The sequence below is a fragment of the Salvelinus fontinalis genome, chromosome 17, assembly GCF_029448725.1.
Source record: "Salvelinus fontinalis isolate EN_2023a chromosome 17, ASM2944872v1, whole genome shotgun sequence".
NCBI lineage: Eukaryota > Metazoa > Chordata > Actinopteri > Salmoniformes > Salmonidae > Salvelinus > Salvelinus fontinalis.
This window is the reverse complement of record NC_074681.1, coordinates 47,862,597-47,886,463: the sequence shown is the minus strand read 5'-3', so window position 1 is coordinate 47,886,463 and position 23,867 is coordinate 47,862,597. Positions and strand designations below refer to the sequence as shown.

At 41.7% G+C, this 23,867-nt stretch overlaps 1 protein-coding gene across 3 annotated transcripts in view; it reads left to right on the top strand.

Moving 5' to 3' along the window:
• The window catches only part of LOC129814506 (cadherin-7-like), a 175,450-nt gene that overhangs the window by 44,145 nt on the left and 107,438 nt on the right, over positions 1-23,867 (top strand). For all 3 annotated transcript variants that reach the window (XM_055867669.1, XM_055867668.1, XM_055867670.1), the window contains exons 3-6: positions 10,037-10,331; positions 13,594-13,713; positions 15,806-15,973; positions 20,835-21,022. In XM_055867669.1, coding sequence (XP_055723644.1) covers positions 10,037-10,331; positions 13,594-13,713; positions 15,806-15,973; positions 20,835-21,022 — 771 coding nt within the window. The remainder of the gene's footprint in view (positions 1-10,036; positions 10,332-13,593; positions 13,714-15,805; positions 15,974-20,834; positions 21,023-23,867) is intronic.

Genomic DNA, 23,867 nt, shown 5'->3' with positions numbered 1-23,867 from the left:
TTATTTCACGTATAATTCACTGTATCACAATTCCAGTGGGTGATAAGTTTACACACACTACGTTGACTGTGCCTTTAAATGGCTTGGAAAATTCCAGAAAAGTATGTCATGGCTCTAGAAGCTTCTGATAGGCTAAGTGACATTGTTTGAGTCAATTGGTGGTGTACCTGTGGATGTCTTTCAAGGCTTACCTTCAAACTCAGTGCCTCTTTGCTTGACATCATGGGAAAATCGAAAGAAATCAGCCAAGACCTCAAAAACAATTGTAGAACTCCACAAGTCTGGTTCATCCTTGGGAGCAAACGCCTGAAGGTATCACGTTCATCTATATAAACACCATGGGACCACGCAGCCGTCATACTGCTCAGGAAGGAGACGCCTTCTGTCTCCTAAAGATGAACGTACTTTGGTGCAAAAAGTGCAAATCAATCCCAGAACAACAGCAAAGGACCTTGTGAAGATGCTGGAGGAAACAGGTACAAAAGTATCTATATCCACAGTAAAACGAGTCCTATATTGACATAACCTGAAAGGCCGCTCAGCAAGGAAGAAGCCACTGCTCCAAAACCACCATAAAAAATCCAGACTACGGTTTGCAACTGCAAATGGGGACAAAGGTCATACTTTTGGGAGAATTGTCCTCTGGTCTGATGAAACAAAAATATAACTGTTTGGCCATAATGACCATTGTTATGTTTGGAGGGAAAATAGGGAGGCTTGCAAGCCGAAGAACACCATCCCAACCGTGAAGCACAGGGGTGACAGTATCATGTTGTGGGGGTGCTTTGCTGCAGGATGGACTGGTGCACTTCACAAAATAGTTGGAATCATGACTTAAACATGACTTAAACAATTTAAAGGTAATGCTACCAAATACTAAATTGAGTGTATGTAAACGTCTGACCCACTGGGAAGGTGATGAAAGAAATTAAAGCTGAAATAAATCATTCTCGCTACTAATATTCTGACATTTCAAATTCTTAAAATAAAATGGTGATCCTAACTGACCTAAGACAGGGAATTGTTACTTGGATTAAATGTCAGGAATTGTGAAAAACGGAGTTTAAATGAATTTGGCTAAGGTGTATGTAAACTTTCGACATCAACTCTATTATTGGAATTTCTTTGTATTTTCTATTGTTTTATTGACTGTACATACAAAACAACCCATGAACTCAAAGGAACATGTGTACATCTGAAAGAACTAGATAGCTATAAGTAATACAGTGAAAATTCCACCTAGCTCATTAAAGGGAAAGATGGAGCTACTACCATATTGCTTATGCCTATCAAATTTTTTCAGATCTACACAAAGTGCCTCCGAGGGGAAGGGACTGTTTTTGGACCAAGCCTCTTGTCTTCAGGCTCATATCCATAAGAATCATTCATGAATGACAGAGTATGCTAATACTGCCAATAAGAAGGCAAACCTTCCGACTGGTAGACAGCAGCCCTTTTCAGATGCATAGACCAAAATCCAACAATTGCTTCCCAGCTTTCCAATGCTCATTACTAAGTTATCTCAAAACTTTGCAAATGGTCTAGCTGTTGTTCTGCCCTGCATAAAAGTGAACAGTGCCCTGACAAACAGCTCTATTTTGTTATTCTGTTAGATCTCTTGTAAAATTAATTTGGGAGATAGACTATTCAATTGGTCATGTCTATATTCATTTCCTATAAAGGGAGAGATTGTATGTAAGTCAAGTAGACCGAGACATCGTCAAAAATTTCATTTAATATGAACTTCCCCTGTTACCTTTCTGAACAGGGCTTTGTTTCCGTGATGGGAATGAGGTTACATTAACACATTGTCACGCCCTGACCTTAGAGATCCTTATTTATTCTCTATGTTTGGTTGGGTCACGGTGTGACTCGGGTGGGAAAATCTATGTTTTCTATTTCTTTGTGTTTTTGGCTGAGTATGGTTCCCAATCAGAGGCAGCTGTCTATCATATATAGGTTGTCATTTTCCGTATGGGTTTTGTGGGGAGTTATTTTCTGTTTAGCTGTTTTTGTTGCCTGCCAGAACTGTGCGCTTTCGTTTTTTCTACTTTGTTATTTTGTTGCGGTGTTCAGTTTATTGAAAAATCATGAACGCCTACCACGCTGCACCTTGGTCTCCTTCTTTATCCGACGAGTGCCGTAACACACATTAGTTGTTTAGCAGACGCTCTTATCCCGAGCAACTTACAATAAGTGTGTCAACAAAGTCAAGCACATAACATAATCATTGCTAATAAAACCTGTTACATTAATTACTTTCAGGGTAATCTGTATTGTATTCCTGTCTTCCTGACCAGGGACACAAAGTTTCAAAATAACTTCATACTCGCTAAGCTAGCGTGCTTACATTTACCCTACCATTAGGTTGTTGTTTACAGTAAATTCTTCACTTCTCACGAGAGAATAAGTGTAACACTTTATATTAAGTTGCTCTTTTACCAGTGTAGTAACACTGTTATTACTACAGTTACAAAATTGTTGTTACAAATTACTTTAGTAAATACTTAGCAATTACATAGAAATCGATATTTCCACATTTTCCCATACAACGTCTTTTAAACATAGAGGGATGATTGAGTCTTAAGTATTGAATTAGAGCCGCCATCTGCACGGCATCCATCAGCTCTCGGTCTCACCCGCTGTAATTGAATTTGCCCAAACTAAATCCCATGTACTGTCTTGGAGGGTGGTGGGCCAAAGCCCATCACTCAGGATATGACATGCATTTCGACGCCGCTTATTTGATAGGATGGTTTATGAGCTGACGAACGGGCACGTTCGTTGAGGGGAGAAAACAGTCAGCAGTCAGAGACTGATAATTGATGTGTGCTGGCAGGAGAGAATACACGACAACGCCATATTCCTTCATCGGGTGACATTTACGGAGGGGCCAGTTGAGATGTGGGGTTAGCTGCGATACAGGAAGTGAAACAGATGAATACTAAATTAGCGTGTCTGAAACGAGCTGGGTTTGTAATTTCGCTGGCATAATTGGTGTTCGCCATGTGCCATTGGACAAACGAGGAGGCTTGTGTTAGCTAGGTTCATTTGTCTCCCTTTATAACTGTTGCAATATATTGTGTTTGATAGATGCACACACACATGAACACCCACAGACAGACACGTTCACACACACACACACACACACACACACACACACACACACACACACACACACACACACACACACACACACACACACACACACACACACACACACACACACACACACACACACACACACACACACACACACACACACACACGCAGCCTTTGATAGCCTGGCTGGCTGTCTCTGCCTGGCTGTCTCTATCTGTACATACGCCATGTGTATATATAGGAGTTGATGAGTCACCATTCAGAGTTGGGCATCTTTGAGACATTTGAGGGCACTAAGTTTTTACAGCAGGGTTGGGGTCAATTCAGGTTTCCATTCTGTCAATTCAGGAAATGAATTTGAAATTTTCCCATTCGGTCAAAAAGTAATGTTAATTCAGTCTGTTGAAATAATGTGGAAACATTAGTTGGTTCAACCATTTTTTGGTCCGGTGTGATGTCTCTCCTTGCATAGTGGCGGGTTTGTGTCTAACAGCTGAAATAACCTATCATAATATGGTCCTAACTCTGTCATTACCCATATATTTACACCTGTTGTGACTTAATTTGCATGTTTTATGGATGGCTATGACACCGATAAGATTTTCAAAACCCATATTTATTCTAATTAATTTTTCCCTGCCAAGAATTTTCCTTTCATTTGAAAGTTTGTTTCTTAAATCCTTTGTTGTTGTAATGAATTCTTTACAGTCATGTATATATATATTTTTTTTATCATATTTTAAATAACTTGTAGAAAATGCACTTTATGACACTCTCATGAAGCATTATGACCATCCTCTGTCACTTTACTTGGACTAAGAAATATATGCCCTTATATCAATCATCAGTCAAAAAGAGTGTGTTTTGTCCTGCTCCTGAAATATGCTCCTGCATTAATCCCAGTCATCAGCAAGAGAGGATTGAGGTAGGTGCATGTCTGACATCAACCAACTTCTGTACCCACGCTACTTTTTGCCTACATTCAGTATTAACCCAGTTTGTTCTCTATGAGCTGTTTCTTTAGTCTGTTTTCTTGAAGCAACTTCAAGCTTGCATTTGTTATACATTTCGGTGGGCCTTTTTCTAAGCAGAGAGCAAAGATATTGTCCTCAGATGTGACATTGTAATATCTAGCACTTTTCTGTCCTGTGGAGCGGTAAGAGATGCCCACTAGCCTTGGAGGAATGACAGCCATGAGTCACAAGGGTCATACTCTGTGTGGACTTTGTGTGCTCAGCTCTTTTCTGACATTGGTAAAAGCAACATCCTGAGGATCTGACCATCCTAAAAGGGATAGACTGAGAAACATTTGTAACTAGGAAATCTCAGCCACTTCTCCACACAGATGTAGGATTTGAATTTGATCACCCTTTTGTTGCTAGATAATTGTCCTGTGCCGCAGGAAATGTAGATGAGCTTTGTGATATAGGTAAATTCACTGAAAACACAAACTAACACATAGTTAGGGTCGTTGATGTGACAGCCCTTTTTTAATTCTCTATATTGGCAAGCACAAACGTTTGTTTCTTGTGACTTGAAAAGCCGTAGTCAATCAATCAATAATATAATAATACTCTTAGTAATACTCTTGTTAATCTTTAATCATTTACAATCTGTAGAAACTATGGGAATAGAAAGATTCAGAACTTTTACGAAAACATTTCAGCACAGTTTAAAAATATATGGCAATTAGAAATAAAAACTGGATGGTTTTCAGAGATAGATGGGAGGGTTTGAGGGTGGTGGGACTAAAAACAAATAAAAAAAGATAACTAATGTAATGAAAACGTGAATCAAATTTTGTTCACCTACTCTTGTACTTATGAAACGGAAGTTTATTTTAAGAAACAGTAGTCCAAGTCAGTTCATGATATTTCCAAATAGTTCTGATTGATTCAATTTTGTCCCCAAAATGTCCACATGGTGTGACACAATTTTGTGATGAATTGCGCAGGGGAGGGTTCTCTTACAATGAGGAAGTACATAAGACATTGCTGGAGCACATGGTCTGAACAGATTGTAAGCTTTTTTAGAAATATTTCTTCAATTGACATTTCTTAGTCCTGGTGTGACGCCTTTTGAATGTATAATAGAAATAAGAATATTCCAGTACAAATCGAATGGTAGGCTTAATGTTTACAATAAGGCCACAAATGTACCATATAGCCTGAGAGTTTCACTGGTGGGACAGCTTTTTTCCCTTGGTGTGACATGAAGAGGGTATCACATCAGAGGAAATAATGACAATTTTAGACTTATTTTCTATTATACATATTTGTGTCCTGATGCAATTTTGCTCTTTTTAAGTGGTTCTGAGTGCGGTATTTACATAATAATTCTCCCACGCCTGGTTTCTCACATCCTGCAGGCGACCTCTGGGTCGGTCTCTGCACTCTGGTTCTTTTACCTGGCCCTAGTGATGGTGCAGGTAGATATTGGCGACTGGATGTGGTGCTCCCACTCCTGGTTCTCACTCTCCGCATTAGACCAACCATCTCCTCGATCCCTCTGTCTCTGTCCCACCAGTTTCACACCTCCTGGCCAAATGGTATACGTGATCCATCCCTGGGAGGGACACGTTATGTTTCTCAAACCCTGTCATTGGCTCCATTTTGCGGTATACTCCAAAAAACCCTCCAAAAGAACACGCCTCGAGTGGTGCCTCAGCTCCCATGGCTTCGACTGTTGGTAGGTTGGGACCTTACACTGGGTAGGCTTAGGTCTCCTCCATCACTGGAGAACTCTTCCCCTGCGCCTTTCTGCACTGCCAAGTACACATCAATGTTCTGGGGGCTATCTGAGTGATCCTGCCAGTAGCATATTCCTGTCTCAAAGACTTGCCATGCAAGTCTTAGTACAAAGGGCCATTACAGTGAAACGGCAAATGGCTCATTAAATTAGTTATGGTTCCTTTGATTGCTCCAACGTCACTTGGATTGGATGACTGCAGCAATGATAGAGCTAATACATGCCAACAAGTATTGACCTTCAGGGATGCATGCATTTATTCAGACCCAAAACCCATGCGAGGTAGGCTTACTCTGATGCTTTTGGTGATCCTATAACCTCGACAGTTGGCATGCCCTTCGTGGCGCTGACAGTCTGCCCTATCAACTATGGTACTTTCTGTTCAATCCATAGTGACCAAAGGGGAATCATGGTTAGATTCCGGAGAGGGAGCCTGAGAAACGGCTACCACATCCAAAGAAGGCATCAGGCGTGCAAATTACCCACTCCCGACTCGGGGAGTTAGTGACCAATACAGGACTCTTTCGAGGCTATGTAACTGGAATGACTACATTTGAAATCTTTTAAATAATGAGGATCCATGACTGATGTTTAGAAGTTGCATTTAGAAGAGCAGTCAGAAACTTCTGAAAGTGTCATTATTTATGTTTTAACCATAACATTTTACTGCCTGTTGTGTATTTTCCATCGGTGTGACATAATGTCCTATGGGTTGGCGCCAATAAATGACAAGAAAAAAAGGGGTTGTCTTGAACAAGGCAGGTAATATTATCATAATACACAAGTAAACTAATTGCTTTTTATGTACTGTAGGTTTTTGTCAAATGACTAAATCTTACTAAAAATGTATTGGGGAGACACTTGGTTATCGTCATTATACAAGAAAATGTTGTGTTTTTCAATTGAATTAACAGACTATGATTACTGATTTAAAAACAGAAGTATTTGGGAATCATTAAACACCCCCCAAAAAGCTGGCCACATAAATAACATTTGGAATTGTTTCGACAGTTGTTTTTTCCAATTACATGTTGTTGTTTTTCATTTTATAATAAAATATGTTTTCATTTTTGTTTTGGCCATATGGCAACTTTCAACTTTTCATGAAGCCTCATTTTGACCAGCTAATAGCCTAACCATCGATCAAGCAACATTATAGACTAATCGCTGTGCCAATACAGGTGATATTGTCACGTTCCTGACCTGTTTTCCTTTTTTCTTGTATTTATTTAGTTGGTCAGGGCGTGAGTTGGGTGGGTTGGTCTATGTGTGTTTTTCTATGTTGGGGTTTTTGTGTTCGGCCTGGTATGATTCTCAGTCAGAGGCAGCTGTAGATCGTTTGTCCCTGATTGAGAATCATACTAAGGCAGCCGGGGTTTCACGTGTGTTTGGTGGGTGGTTGTATCGCGTGTCTGCATTCGTGCCACACGGGACTGTTTGTCGATTGTTTCATGGTGTTCTTTTGTTTCGTGTTCAGTTTCGATTCATTAAATAATCATGGACACTAATCACTCCGCATATTGGTCTGATCCTTCTCGCCTCTCCTCCTCGTCCGAGGAGGAGGATTACGAGGATCGTTACAGATATTCATATTTTATATTGGAAAATGTACAGGGAAGCTAAGTTGTGCACCTGTACTAGACCAAGTCTTGAGGGGGACAAAAAAAGAAAGGAGTTCTACACAACATCAACACACAGCCATGTTCCCTACCCGAAATGTATATGTTTAAAAACGTGTTGGAAATACAATAATAGCACAATTACACATTTGATTGTAAGACAAATTGAATTGTAACATGTTAAAAATGCATTCTACCCTGTCTTTGCTTTCACAAACATCTGAAAAAGCTTGTCTGTAGAGCATTTATAGTTCCCAAATACATTATTTGTATTCCAAATGTACTGAAAACACGTGAAGTAATTTCACATGTTTTTGTTTACACAACTATAACCCTTGCAAACATGTCATATTTTCAGTCATATCCAATGGCTAGTAGCTATTTTGGTCTTGACGGAACTGATGTCCTCACCTATTCCAACATCCCTTGAGCAACTTTGAACAAATAACACAATGGCTGGAAACTAAAGCAGAAAAAGGTTCTAAACAGTGTAACTTAAGCAGCTGCGGGCAGTCACTTAGAAAAGATCATTGAGCTGTGCCATGGAGACCGTATTGTTATAGCGAGTGCCTTTGCCCGTAGAGAGGAGGGTGGATATGGAATACTTCTGTGCTTTTCTCCTTGGTTCATTACTGTAAATACACAGATGACTGAGCAGAACACAGAACAAAACCCAACCATTCCCCACAAACACACACACACTCTTATTTAACTATCAAAATCTTATTTTCCCTAACCTTAACCCCTAACTCTAACTCCTAAGCCAATAATAGCCTTTTTTTTGTGGGGAACTGCGAAATGTCCCCATTTGTCTGCATGTTCCTTGTTTTACTATCCTTGTAAGTACTTCTGTTCCCCACAAGGATAGTAAAACCAAACACACACACACATACACACAAACTCTCTTTTCATACTCCTGAGTCTGGAGAAGGTTAGATTGACCTGAAAGGTATGATGGTTTCAATATTAGAGGAGAAAAAGCTAAGGGCCTGGCTTGTGACCCAGGTGCCTCAAGAGACCGAAATTAAATAAAGCGTTTCTCTATTTGAAACAGAGGGAGAGAAAGAGTGGGGGTGGATGGGTAGAGAGGGAGAAGGGCAACATAGATTTCCTGTTTGAGATGATGTAGAGCATTTTTTTTCAATCTCCAGATACCAGTGATGGCTGCTGAGGGGAGGACGGCTCTAAAATAATGGCTGGAATGGAGTGAATTATATCAAACACATGAAAAAAAAATGTGTTTGATACCATTCCATTTACTCCATTCTGGCAGTATTATGAACTGTCCTCCCCTCAGTAGCCTCCACTGCCAGACACATATTACAGTCATGAATGGATTGTATTAGAATTATTTTCCATTGAGAAATGAAAACAAGCCCAAAGATGGCCTATGTCTTTGTTTTTACATAGAGCAATTATATTAATAGCATTGAATATAAATCTCCTTAATTCAGAATGTGATACGAAAAACACTGGAGCGTTGTGTTTCTTCACATATGGAGTCAGATGTGAAATAACTTGTTGGCCAATATTTGCATTTTAACTTGAGATTCAGTGTCTGTATTTGAATGAAATCCATGGTAATAATGAGCGAAGTTTGTACACTGGGGCAAAATTATTAAACTACGTAAATCCATGTTGGTACACCACCTCTAATAAGTAAGAAATGACAGAAAAACACATTTTCTTGAAAACAGATCCCCAAAACCTAGGGCACCTGGAGTGGTACCTGAGAAATGTAAAGCGTGTTGTTGATGTATTATGTTTAACAAGATATCCTTGACCAAGGACGGCAGTTGGTATTCATGTGTTCCAGAAAAGTGCTGATTCTGCAAAGACTGAGGTGTGTGAAGAACAGAACAACTTGACTCAATCTTAACACGCAATTCCCAGCTGTCTTTTAAACAAATTCTAAACCAGATCAAATCATTTCAACAGTATCTAAGGATTATTCTATATTGGTTCAATGATATACAGTGCCTTCAGAAAGTACACACCTTGACTTTTTCCATATTTTGTTGTGTTACCGCCTAAATTTCAAATAGGTTAAATTGAGATATTGTGTCACTGGCCTACACACAATACCCCATGATATCAAAGTGAAATGATGTTTTTAGCCTTTTTTACATAAAAAATTATAGCTGAAATTTGTTGAGTCAATAATGGTGGTGGCTGCGTAATGTTATTGGTATGCTTGTCATCGGCAAACACTAACAAAACACTAATAAATAAATGATATAGCGCTAAGCACAGGCAAAAGCCTAGAGGAAAACCCGGTTCAGTCTGCTTTCCAACAGATACTGGAAAACAGGAATCCATCATTTGATATATGAGTAAATCAATATTGTCACTGGTTCGATTTTTAGGTGCTATTAACACAAAACGTGTAAAGTGTTATCTTTGATATTGTCTCAATAACTATCTGACTCCCACACCTCAAAATGTGTTTGTCTAGTTGTCTGGGGGGGGGGGGGGTTGAGAGCAGAGCAGAGGACCACTTTCCATTGCGACAAATGGAAAATAAAGCCGTTTTATTTTGTAATATAACCTCCTCTCTACCCCTGTAGCTGCACTCGGACGTGGACAAGGGTGAAGGGCAGGTGAAGTACGTGCTCAATGGCCAGGGAGCTACCTCCATCTTCACCATTGACGAGAACACTGGTGATATCCATGCCACCAAGCGTCTGGATCGCGAGGAGCAGGCTTACTACACACTCCGGGCTCAGGCCAGGAATCGCAAAAACAACCTGCCCGTGGAGCCCGAGTCTGAGTTTGTCATCAAGGTCCAGGATATTAATGACAATGAGCCCAAGTTCCTAGATGGGCCCTACTCAGCCAGGGTCCCCGAGATGTCCCCAGTGGGTGAGTAACATTAAGTGACATCAATCCAGCGGGCTAAACCGAGCAAAAACTGTTTTTGGTTGGAATGATCTAATTTCAACCATCTAATTTCAACCAGTTTTTCCTGCTGGGAAGTCCTATGGAATGGTGCAAAAAATGCATAGTGGGTGACAAGCAATAGGCATACACTGTGTAGCATGGAGGACGTTTTGTTTAACTTTCTTACTACACTGGACAAAAATATGAACGCAACATGTAAAGTGTTGGTCCCATGTTTCATGAGCTGAAGTAAAAGATCTGTCACGTTCGTTATAATGATTGGACCAAGGCGCAGCGTGCCACATGTTTATTTAAATGAAACTCCCAGAAAACAATAAAGAAACAAACGAAACGTGAAGAAAAATGGAGTACTCACAGGCACTACACAAAAACAAGATCACACAAAGCAGAAATGGCTGCCTAAATATGATCTCCAATCAGAGACAACGATAAACAGCTGTCTCTGATTGGGAACCAAACCAGGCCAACATGGAAATATAATCACCGAGATGACCAACCCTAGTCACACCCCGACCTAACCAACATAGAGAATAAAAAGCTCTCTATGGTCAGGGCGTGACAGTACCCCCCCCCCCCCCCCCCCCCCCCCCGCCCAAAAGGTGCAGACTCCGACCGCAAAAACCTGACTCAATAGGGGAGGGTCCGGGTGGGCATCTACCGTCGCGGCGGCTCCGGTGCGGGGCGAAGTACCCACTCTGCTCACGGATACGTCATCTTTAATTACGGCTCTGGTGCGGGGATCGTCGCCAGAAGCTCCGGACCGTGGATCGTCGCCGGAGGAACCGCACCGTGAATCGTCGCCGGATGCTCCGGACCGTGGATCGTCGCCGGAGGAACCGGACCGTGGATCGACGCCGGAGGAACCGGACCGTGGATCGTCGCCGGAGAAACCGGACCGTGGATCGTCGCCGGAGGAACCGGACCGTGGATCGTCGCCGGGGACTCCGGACCGTGGATTGTCACCGGAGGAACCGGACCGTGGATCGTCGCCGGGGGCTGTGGACCGTCGCCGGAGGCTCTGGACTGTGGACCGTCTCAGGAGGTTCCGGACTGTGGACCGTCTCAGGAGGTTCCGGACTGTGGACCGTCTCAGGAGGTTCCGGACTGTGGACCGTCTCAGGAGGTTCCGGACTGTGGACCGTCTCAGGAGGTTCCGGACTGTGGACCGTCTCAGGAGGTTCCGGACTGTGGACCGTCTCAGGAGGTTCCGGACTGTGGACCGTCTCAGGAGGTTCCGGACTGTGGACCGTCTCAGGAGGTTCCGGACTGTGGACCGTCGTTGAAGGTTCTGGACTGTGGACCGTCGTTGAAGGTTCCGGACTGTGGACCATCATTGGAGGATCCGGACTGTGGAGGCGCAATGGAGGCCTGATGCGTGGGACCGGTACAGGTGGCACCGGGCTGGTGACACGCACCTCAGGACGAGTACAGGGAGGAGGCACAGGACGTACTGGACTGTGGAGGCGCACTGGAGGCCTGATGCGTGGGACCGGTACAGGTGGCACCGGGTTGGTGACACGCACCTCAGGAGGAGTGCGGGGAGCAGGTACAGGACGTACTGGACTGGCGACACGCACCTCAGGACGAGTGCGAGGAGCAGGAACAGGACGTACCGGGCTGTGGAGGCGCACTGGAGACACGGTGCGTAGAACCGGCACACATTGTACCGGAACGATGACACTCTTCACACAGTGAGTACGAGGAGTTGGCACAGGACGTACTGGGCTGTGAAGGCGCACTGGAGACCTGGTGCGTATAGCCGGCATCACTTGTACCGGAACTTTAACACACTTCTCAGGATGAGTACGGAGAGCTGACTCAGGTGGTTTTAAATCGATAACACGCTCCTTAGGGCAAATGTCGTGCATCCTCCACCAATTCAATAACTCTCTCATTTCTCTCTCCTCCACTCACTGAAAGATTTTCTGTTAATTACCAAAATTCCTGAAGATTCCGGTAACTTTGGTTAGTTTTTTTACATTTGACCGTAAAGGTCAAATATGTTCCCCCAATTTTCCCTTTAAGTGCCACCAAAGTAACACAGTGGTGACGTCTCTGTATCCCTTATGAAAGGAACATGTCCGAAGCCACAATTGGCAGGCAAAGGGCAAACACATAAAAAAGAAAAAGAGTGCCAGAAAAAATACAAGAAACGTCGAAAAGTAGACTTTTGTCTTCATAGAGAACCATTGAATTGTACCTTGACCAAGATATAGTGAAAGAGAAGCCGGCTGTGAAGCCATTAAACAACCGGGAAAGGAGGCGGCCTTTTCAATCATGAGGAGAAAGGGACCAGAGGGGGAACTTATTTAACTGAATCCAAGATTCAAGATTCTACCAATACATTTGAGTAGCCACTATAGCTGGCTGAAATGGTCCCCTTGTGACTGAATCGATTGTGCTGAAGAATTGCAGTTTAATTACTGAAGGACCAGTTGAACCACCAAGGTAGTGATTGGGTGACATTTTATATGCAGATATCGTATGTTGGGGAATGTACAATTTCTTGGAACTGTGCGAGTATGTGTATACCAATGCCAATGGCAAAAAACACATGCATGCAATCAAAACTCGCAAATGTATGTCTGTGGTAGCTTCCGTGTGGGCTGTCTTGAAACGTGTTGTTCTTCCCGATTCAGGGCATGGCGGAAATGATAAATTCACAAAACAACTATTATTAGCGTCCATGTGTTTTAATTAGGATCATGTTCAAAATGTTTATTAAACATAAGCAGGCTTTATCACAAGTTCCATATTAGTTAAGGTATGTTTTGGAGCAGTTTGAAAAAAAGTTTTGGCTGATTTTCAAAGCACACCTCACAACCAGGCTCATGAGAATGAGGCGGCAGGTAGCCTAGTGGTTAGAGCATTAGACTAGTAACTGAAAGGTCACAAGATTGAATACATATTGATACATTTTTAAAATGTAACACATTGAATTGAAACGCAAGACCAACTCTAGCCTACACCATGCAATACATTATCACTACAACCCTACTTTGGGCCTTTCGTCTAGTGGATAACACCACCACCACGTTCACTATGCAACCGAGTCCTCATGGGATCAAATCCTGGTTCCACAGCTACTTCGACAAAAAAAATGTATCAGCATTTCTCTGTCTACCTACATTATCCTGTCTGTTCAACCACGACACTTGAAGAAAAATCTAATTGCGAACAGGCTTTTCAGTTGTTTTTATGACCAAATGATTTGTCATTACAGGCACATCTGTGGTGACGGTGGTGGCAACAGATGCGGATGACCCCACATATGGAAACAGTGCCAGGGTGATCTACAGTATCCTCGAGGGCCAGCCCTACTTCTCTGTGGAACCAAAGACAGGTGAGGTTTAAAACAAATCACACAGAGGTGTAAATTGTCTAAAAGTTTGGATCAACAAACACCCCAAGGTGTTGGAAGCCAGGGTCAGCCACAGTGAAGCACCCCTGGAGCAGTTTTAGGGGTTAGGTGCAAAAAAGGGATACCTAGTATCCCATCAGATTCTGTGCTGTCTGCCGTCACTTATGTGCATAATTACATACAAGTTATTAAACCTCTGCAGGGATAGTTTGTTAGATTGCAAAATTAAAATATGAGATATATTGGAGAATTCTGACATTATGTTACACAGCAAAGTCAAGTTTCCTCAAACTTACAAAGGGCAATTAGATTGAAAGCTTATTTGAGAGTGTTTTATGTTTTGTACATTTTAAGTTTGTAGCTAAATACTTTACTGAATATTTCTTCAAATTGCCCAGTAGCTGTACGTGGGTAAAATCACTGAGGAAGCCAAGCCAGGATAAAAGCCATGTTACAACTTATGTTGTGATAATTGCAATGTTTGCTCTATAACCCATGAGTTCATATGCCACCGTAAAACACGATAAAGCTGAGACAACAAAATTACAACAAATCAAATGTTATTGGTCACATACACATATTTAGCAGATGTTATTGCGGGTGTAGCGAAATGCTTGTGTTCCTAGCTCCAACAGTGCAGTAGTATCAAACAATACACACAAATTTAAAAGAAAAAGAATGGAAATAAGAAATGTGTAAATATGAGATGGAGCAATGTCGGAGTGGCATTGACTAAAATACAGTGAAATAGAAAACAGTATATACATATGAGATGAGTAAAGCATGTCCAAAATTCCGCCAACAGTCACACTGTGGTGGAATAAATTCAACTACACATGAGTTAAAGTAAATAATGCATGTAACAAAAAGTTAGATGACCGACAGCATGGTCAAGCAATTTAATGTGTCAGTTCATTAAACAGTTTACTAAACAACTATGGTATGGTTGAGAGAATGCCAAGAATGTGCAAAGCTGTCATCAAGGCAAAGGGTGGCTACTCTGAAGAATATAAAATATAAAATGTATTTTGATTTGTTTAACACTTGCTTGGATACTACATGATTCCAAAGGAGTTATTTCATAGTTTTGATGTCTTCACTATTATTCTACAATGTAGAAAATAGTAAAAATAAAGAAAAACCTTGGAATGAGTAGGCGTGTCCAAACTTTTGACTGGTACTTTATCAAAGGTGGAAATTATTATCTAGTTATCACTTAATACAACTCAAACTGTGTTTATGATGGTTCTCCTGATGTTTCTGAGTGTAAGGGGGGTGCACACGTACAGTAGTCTGTTCCCAGATTAAAAGCCTCTCCTCTGCCATCAAGGACAGCATTTACAACCTAACACGCTGCCTCTTATTTCATCATTCTGTGTGCTGACCGTGGGCGACGGGGACAAACTGTAATAACGTTCCTGAGTTATGAGTTTAAGGCTCAGAGCGGTGATAGTGCATTCACCAAGGATTATTCTAGAATACAGCCATATGGACATTGTCATACCAGGGAGAAACTCTTCCCAGCGAGCAAAAGTGGTTGCAATGACATCGTTATGACGTATTTTATGTTGTGGTCAGGTTGTGTACTGGTTGTTTAAGGAGGTTTTGTTAATGTCATTTAATCAACCATAAAAATATATCTTTATCTGGTTGTAACCTAATGATCTGACGAGATCATAAGAACCAAAATACGACTTATTTCCCATGATGCCTTGATCTCGCCATAATGTTTTTTCCATTTTCCGGAGTGTACCAAAGACCAGTTGGTTGTAAATCACATGATGTCTTCTCTACCAGAAAACCAGTTTACAACCAGAAAAAAACTAAATTATTACATCATGTAACAAATTTTGCACGCTGGGCAAGTCGTAGTGGGATTTGTTTATTTTTTTTTCTGAGTTACTATAATATTATAATGAATCTGAGTAAAAAATGAATCAGTCATTTCAAGATGGTTGAAAAATTGCCACGTAGAAGACATAACATAAGTTGATTCATAAAACATACCAAGATGTACCACGTTATATTATAACTGAAGGCCCTAAGTAAAGTGTTACTGAATCTTTTTTTGCAGGCGTGGTCAAGACAGCTCTGCCCAATATGGACCGTGAGGCACGGGACCAGTATCTGTTGGTCATCCAGGCCAAAGACATGGTGGGCCAGATGGGAGGACTCTCTGGGACCACCTCCGTCATGGTGACTCTCACTGACGTCAACGACAACCCACCACACTTTTCTCGCAGTAAGCCCTTCTTTTCAGTCAGTTTGCACAATTTTTTTAATTTAACCAGGCAAGTCATTTAAGAACAAATTCTTATTTACAATGACGACCTACACCAGCCAATCCCGGACGATGCTGGGCCAATTGTGCACCGCCCTATGGGACTCCCAATCATGGCCGGTTGTGGATTCAAACCAGGGTGTCTGTAGTGATGCCTCAAGCACTGAGACGCAGTGCCTTAGACCGCTGCGCCACTCTGGAGTCCAAAGACTGTAAAAATGGAAACGGATGCATCTCTGCATTAAGGAGATAGACTGAGGGTAAGGCTCTGCGATAGACTAGAGTTATGTCCAGTGGGTGTACTTGTACATCAAGCTGCCTCAAGAGATAAACAGGAGATAGGCTCCTGCTCATATGAGACGTTCCGGCTCACTCGTGCAAGGCTACTTACTTACTTACGTCCTTCTCAGGCTGGGTCTAAAGTTTTATATTTAAGGGCAAAAATAACATTGTTTTGATAAAACTGTATACAGTATTTTGCGGGCCAGAATCTATCTACAGGACCATAATCAGCCACAGAACACCATTACTCTACTAGAAAAGGCAATTTTTTACTGGATTTTTACAACAACCGTTTTTTTTATCGCTGCCTAATGAAAGGTGGTGCCATTGTTAAGAAGACAGTATTGAGACAATGCTATAACAGCATTATTGAGTGATAGAGAAGGGGTTGACCCATTTAAAGATCTGCATTTTCAGATCAAAAAGCTCCATCCCAGAGACTTGTGGAGAATGAGGATGCTTTTGTCTACCTGCCCATGGACTTCAAGTGAAATTAGCAGGCTGGCTAAATCTGGCACGTTCACAGAAATGTTGATTAATGTGCTTTGTCGCTTTCAACTAAACTTAATAAAGTGAAGTTGCAACCCAGAAAGTTCCATGGTTCCTTGAGGTGTGTATAACAGTGTTGGGCTGCGTGGTGCAGCGGTCTAAGGCACTGCATCTCAGTGCTAGAGGCGTCACTACAGACCCTGGTTTGATTCCAGTCTATATCACGTACAGGACTTGATTGGGTGTCCCATAGGGCTGCGCACAATTGGCACAGCGTCATCTGGGTTTGGCTGGGGTAGGCCGTCATTGTAAATAGAATTTGTTCTTAACTGACTTGTCCAGTTAACTTCTACTTGGTCACAATCCCGGAACCGGGAGCACCCTCATTAGTAAAAAAGCTGACTAGCATAGCCTAGCATAGCGCCACAAGTAAATACTAGCATCTAAATATCATGAAATCACAAGTCCAAGACACCAGATGAAAGATACACATCTTGTGAATCCAGCCATCGTTTCTGATTTTTTAAATGTTTTACAGGGAAGACACAATATGTATTTCTATTAGCTAACCGCGATAGCAAAAGACACAACTTTTTTTTCCACCATTTTTTTACTGCATAGGTAGCTATCACAAATTCGACCAAATAAAGATATAAATAGTCACTAACCAAGAAACAACTTCATCAGATGACAGTCTGATAACACATTTATTGTATAGCATATGTTTTGTTGGAAAAATGTGCATACTTCAGGTATAAATCATAGTTTTACATTGCAGCCACCATCACAACTCTCACCAAAGCAACTAGAATAACTACAGAGAGCAACGTGAATTACCTAAATACTCATCATAAAATATTTATGAAAAATACACAGTGTACAGCAAATGAAAGACAAAGATCTTGTGAATCCAGCCAATATTTCAGATTTTTTAAGTGTTTTACAGCGAAAACACAATATAGCATTATATTAGCTTACTACAATAGCCAACTACACAACAGCATTGATTCAAGCCAACAATAGCGATAACGAATAAACCAGCAAAATATATAAATTTTTTCACTAACCTTCTCAAACTTCTTCAGATGACAGTCCTATAACATCATATTACACAATACATATAGAGTTTGTTCGAAAATGTGCATATTTAGCGGCACAAATCGTGGTTATACAATGAGAATAGTAGCCAAGGAGCAAACAAAATGTCGGGAGAAATCTTGGGAGAGGCACCTAATCTAATCAATAACTAATCATAAACTTGACTAAAAAATACAGGTTGGACAGCAAATGAAAGATACATTAGTTCTTAATGCAACCGCTGTGTTAGATTTTTAAAATTAACGTTACTACGACATACAGCGTGCGTTAAAGCGAGACCGCACCGAAATTAATGGCGGAATAGTAGGTCAACATTTTTCAACAGAACAACGAATTAACTTCATAAATAGTTCTTACTTTTTGATGAGCTTCCATCAGAATCTTGGGAAAGTTGTCCTTTGTCCAGAATCATCGTTGCTCGGTTGTAGATTGCCGTCTTCAACTTAGGATTTAGCAGCAAACATTAGCTATGTGGCCCAGACATGCCCAACTCACTATAACGCAGCACAAAGAAATATCCGAAAATCGCAATATACTGATATAAAATGATATAACTCGGTTTAAAATAACTACATTATGATGTCTTTAACACCTATATCGAATAAAATCAGAGCCGGATATATCTAAGGCCTATAACGAGAGCTTTCCAGAACTCTATCCTGAGGTCTGTCTCGCGTCATGGCGAACGTTGAAAAGAGTGCACCCCACGTTCCAAGACCATTTATATGGCCTCAGATCTGCCTAGCAACTCCATTCCAATTATCACTGCTTGCTGACATCTAGGGGAAGGCGTATGCAGTGCATGTCGACCAATAGAATACATGCAAATTAATAAACTAACCCTGGAACAGATTGCCTGATTTCAGATTTCTCACTTCCTGACAGGAAGTTTGCTCCAACTTGAGTTCTGTTTTACTCACAGATATAATTCAAACGGTTTTAGAAACTAGAGTGTTTTCTATCCAATAGTAATAATAATATGCATATTGTACGAGCAAGAATTGAGTACGAGGCAGTTTAATTTGGGAACAAATTTTTACAAAGTGAAAACAGCACCCCCTATTGAGAAAAGATTAAATATATACACTGCTCAAAATAATAAAGGGAACACTTAAACAACACAATGTAACTCCAAGTCAATCACACTTCTGTGAAATCAAACTGTCCACCTAGGAAGCAACACTGATTGACAATAAATTTCACATGCTGTTGTGCAAATGGAATAGACAACAGGTGGAAATTAGAGGCAATTAGCAAGACACCCCCAATAAAGGAGTGGTTCTGCAGGTGGTGACCACAGACCACTTCTCAGTTCCTATGCTTCCTGGCTGATGTTTTGGTCACTTTTGAATGCTGGCGGTGCTTTCACTCTAGTGGTAGCATGAGACGGAGTCTACAACCCACACAAGTGGCTCAGGTAGTGCAGCTCATCCAGGATGGCACATCAATGCGAGCTGTGGCAAAAAGGTTTGCTGTGTCTGTCAGCGTAGTGTCCAGAGCATGGAGGCGCTACCAGGAGACAGGCCAGTACATGGAGGAGGCCGTAGGAGGGCAACAACCCAGCAGCAGGACCGCTACCTCCGCCTTTGTGCAAGGAGGAGCAGGTGGAGCACTGCCAGATCCCTGCAAAATGACCTCCGGCAGGCCACAAATATGCATGTGTCTGCTCAAACGGTCAGAAACAGACTCCATGAGGGTGATATGAGGGCCCGACGTCCACAGGTGGGGGTTGTGCTTACAGCCCAACACCGTGCAGGACGTTTGGCATTTGCCAGAGAACACCAAGAGTGGCAAATTCGCCACTGACGCCTTGTGCTCTTCACAGATGAAAGCAGGTTCACACTGAGCACATGAGCACATGTGACAGACGTGACAGAGTCTGGAGACGCCGTGGAGAACGTTCTGCTGCCTGCAACATCCTCCAGCATGACCGGTTTGGCGGTGGGTCAGTCATGGTGTGGGGTGGCATTTCTTTGGGGGGCCGCACAGCCCTCCATGTGCCTGCCAGAGGTAGCCTGACTGCCATTAGGTACCGAGATGAGATCCTCAGACCCCTTGTGAGACCATATGCTGGTGCGGTTGGCCCAGGGTTCCTCCTAATGCAAGACAATGCTAGACCTCATGTGGCTGGAGTGTGTCAGCAGTTCCTGCAAGAGGAAGGCATTGATGCTATGGACTGGCCCGCCCGTTCCCCAGACCTGAATCCAATTGAGCACATCTGGGACATCTTGTCTCGCTCCATCCACCAACGCCACGTTGCACCACAGTCTCTCCAGGAGTTGGCCTCATCAGGAGCATGCCCAGGCGTTGTAGGGAGGTCATACAGGCACGTGGAGTCCACACACACTACTGAGCCTCATTTTGACTTGTTTTAAAAACATTACATCAAAGTTGGATCAGCCTGTAGTGTGGTTTTCCACTTTAATTTTGAGTGTGACTCCAAATCCAGACCTCCATGGGTTGATAAATTTGATTTACATTGATCGTTTTTGTGTGATTTTGTTGTCAGCACATTCAACTATGTAAAGAAAAAAGTATTTAATAAGAATATTTCATTCATTCAGATCTAGGATGTGTTATTTTAGTGTTTCCTTTATTTTTTTGAGCAGTGTATATATTTTTTTAATGACTCAGCCAGGGATGGAGCTCCGAACCTTCCAATCTCAGGGTGGACACGAACCAAAAGATGTTGGTTGAGAAGGAAGTGGTGGTGGGAATCTATCCACAGACATATCAGACACACACAAGAGTTAAAATAGCTCAATCTGCACAGGGTAGAGGAACCCTACAGAAAAATGACAACAAAAACAGGTAGCATACATTTAGCAACAGGGCGATGAGCGTGGACACAGAGCGAAGGTGGAAAATGGTCTCATCAATAACTTGTATGTGTGGACTGTTTTTAAAATTTTCCTTTTCTCTCTGTCTCTCTCTCTCTCTCTCTCGCCTGTAGAAAGTTATCAATTCAGCATGTCTGAGTCCCTGCCAGTGGCCTCAGTGGTAGCCAAGATAAAGACGCTAGACTCGGATGTGGGGCCCAATGCTGAGATGGAGTACAGGATTGTGGATGGGGACGGCCTCGGGTTGTTCCGAATCACCCCCGACCGAGACACACAGGAAGGCCTCATCACTCTGCAAAAGGTATAACGCAGACCTTTCTTTTAAGGAAGCCATCGCTAGAGGTCTGCTATAGTATTGCACTGTCCTCATGGACACCCTATAAGACCAATAGATAAGGTCCGTATTAGGACACAGGAAGTTGTGTCAGAGTTTGAAGTTGGTGTCAAAACGACAACACCAACTCAAATCTCCAAGTGAGTTTGACAAAAATTCCATGGACGTGTAACTCTTGTCCATGGACACTCTATAGATATTATAGCAGATCCTTAATCTAATGCTTTTCCAAATCTGGTCCCAGATAGCTACTTTGTGTGCATGCTTTTGCTCCACCCTGGCAATAACACACCTCATACTGCTAATTATTTTACATTTTTTATTTAACCAGGAAAATCCCATTGAGACACAGGCTTATGTGAAACAGGTGTATTAGTACTAGGCTGGAACTAAAGCTGGTACACACCATAGCTCCTCAGGCTCTGTCTTGCCTACTTTATTATTAACCTTTAATTAACTAGACAAGTCAGTTAAGAAAAAATTATTATTTACAATGACGGCCTAGCGGGTAACAGTGGGTTAAGGGTAACTGCCTTGTTCAGGGGCAGAATGACAGATTTTTACCTTGTCAGCTCAGGGACTCGATTCAGCAACCTTTTGGTTACTGGCCGATCACTCTAACCACTAGGCTACCTGCTGCCCCCTACTATTTACTAAAACTACATACTGTGTACTAATTATATTACATACCATTTAGAATGTACTGTTTAGTATAAATGTATGCAGTAAGCAACAAATATCAACATACTAAGCTCACCCATAAGGAGAATGCGTTCAAAATGCGCAATTCTGTTGTTTCCCGCCATTCGTTCATGTTGATACAGACCTCCTCTTATCTGATTATCAGCTGTTGTAAAACACGTGTGGGTCTGAAAAGATGATTCTCTTGCTCAAAAGCCTGCAGCGAATTCTACTAGATGAAAAGGCAAAATGAGTATGATATCCTAGCATTTAAAGCACACGACATTTTAGAAATTTGACATACTATAAAACTTTATATTTTCGCAAATCCAATCAGTCTACTATTTAGAACACACGTATGGGTATTCAAACACATGGCTAAAGTCTGTAAGACGTCCCCTGGAGTTTGAAGAACTTGACTTCTAAATGATTCTTAAGTTTCTCTGAACTTAATCATAAAGCTTTTGACTCTTGACAAAATATCTGTTTCCAATGGAGATAAAAATATCTCTTTAGCTTTTCTCTACAATTTGAATTATTTACAGACAACGAGTGTATGCTCAATACTTTGCATTTGATATCTTAAAAAGCAATAATTTCAAAACTCTGACAGGATGAATAAATGAGGAGCTGTGAGAGTGCTTCAGAGGACATTTTCAGGGTCTTGTATCTTTGTCTTAAGATCAATATTTTGCCTTGGCACAGGTATGTACTGTAAGTCAATATGACAGCAATGTTCAGAGATTGAGAAGATTCAGAAAACAATTGTATATGTGTGGACAAAATGAGATCAGAATAGTAAAGGGTATGAGATTAACCCTGGGCCTTTATCTATTGTGAAGTGATTTTGCTGACTTATTTTGTATTTATTTATTTTTTCTTGTTCCTCTTGTTCCTCACTTCCTTCCTTCCCTCTCGTTGTCTCTCTCTCTCCCCTCCCTCTCTTCCTTATTTTTTTATTTACTCCCTTCCATATTTAAAAAAACATTTGTCTCTTTCCTCCATCCTCAGTGGCTTGCGAAAGTATTCACCCCCCCTTGGAATTTTTCCTATTTTGTTGCCTTATAACCTGGAATGAAAATGTTTTTGGGGGGGGGTTGTATAATTTCACTAACACAACATGCCTATCACTTCGAAGACGCAAAATATTGTTTATTGTGACACAGACGAGAAATAAGACAAAAAACAGGAAACTTGAGCGTGCATAACTATTCACCCCCCAAAGTCAATACTTTGTAGAGCCACCTTTTGCAGCACTTACAGCTGCAAGTCTCTTGGGGTATGTCTCTAAAAGCTTGGTACATCTAGCCACTGGGATTTTTGCCCATTATTCAAGGCAAAACTGCTCCAGCTCCTTCAAGTAGGATGGGTTCCGCTGGTTTACAGCAATCTTTAAGTCATACCACAGATTCTCAATTGGATTGAGGTCTGGGCTTTGACCTAGCCATTCCAAGACATTTAAATGTTTCCCCTTAAACCACTCGAGTGTTGCTTTAGCAGTATGCTTAGGGTCATTGTCCTGCTGGAAGGTGAACCTCCGTCCCAGTCTCAAATCTCTGGAGGACTGAAACAGGTTTCCCTCAATAATTTCCCTGTATTTAGCGCCATCCATAATTCCTTCAATTCTGACCAGTTTCCTAGTCCCTGCCGATGAAAAACCTTCTTCCATATGTTTGGGGAGTCTCCCGCATGCCTTTTGGCGAACACAAAATGTGTTTGCTTATTTTTCTTTTTAAGCAATGGCTTTTTTATGGCCACTCTTCCGTAAAGCCCAACTCTATGGAGTGTACGGCTTAAAGTGGTCCTATTGACAGATACTCCAATCTCTGCTGTGAAGCTTTGCAGCTCCTTCAGGGTTATCTTTGGTGTCTTTGTTGCCTCTCTGATTAATGACCTCCTTGCCTGGTCCATGAGTTTTGGTGGGCGGCCCTCTCTTGGCAGGTTTTTTGTGGTGCTATGTTCTTTCCATTTTTTAATAATGGATTTAATGGTGCTCTGTTGGATGTTCAAAGTTTTGGATATTTGTTTATAACCCAACCCTGATCTGTACTTCACAACTTTGTCCCTGACCTGTTTGGAGAGGTCCTTGGTCTTCATGGTGCCCCTTGCTTAGTGGTGTTGTAGAATCTGG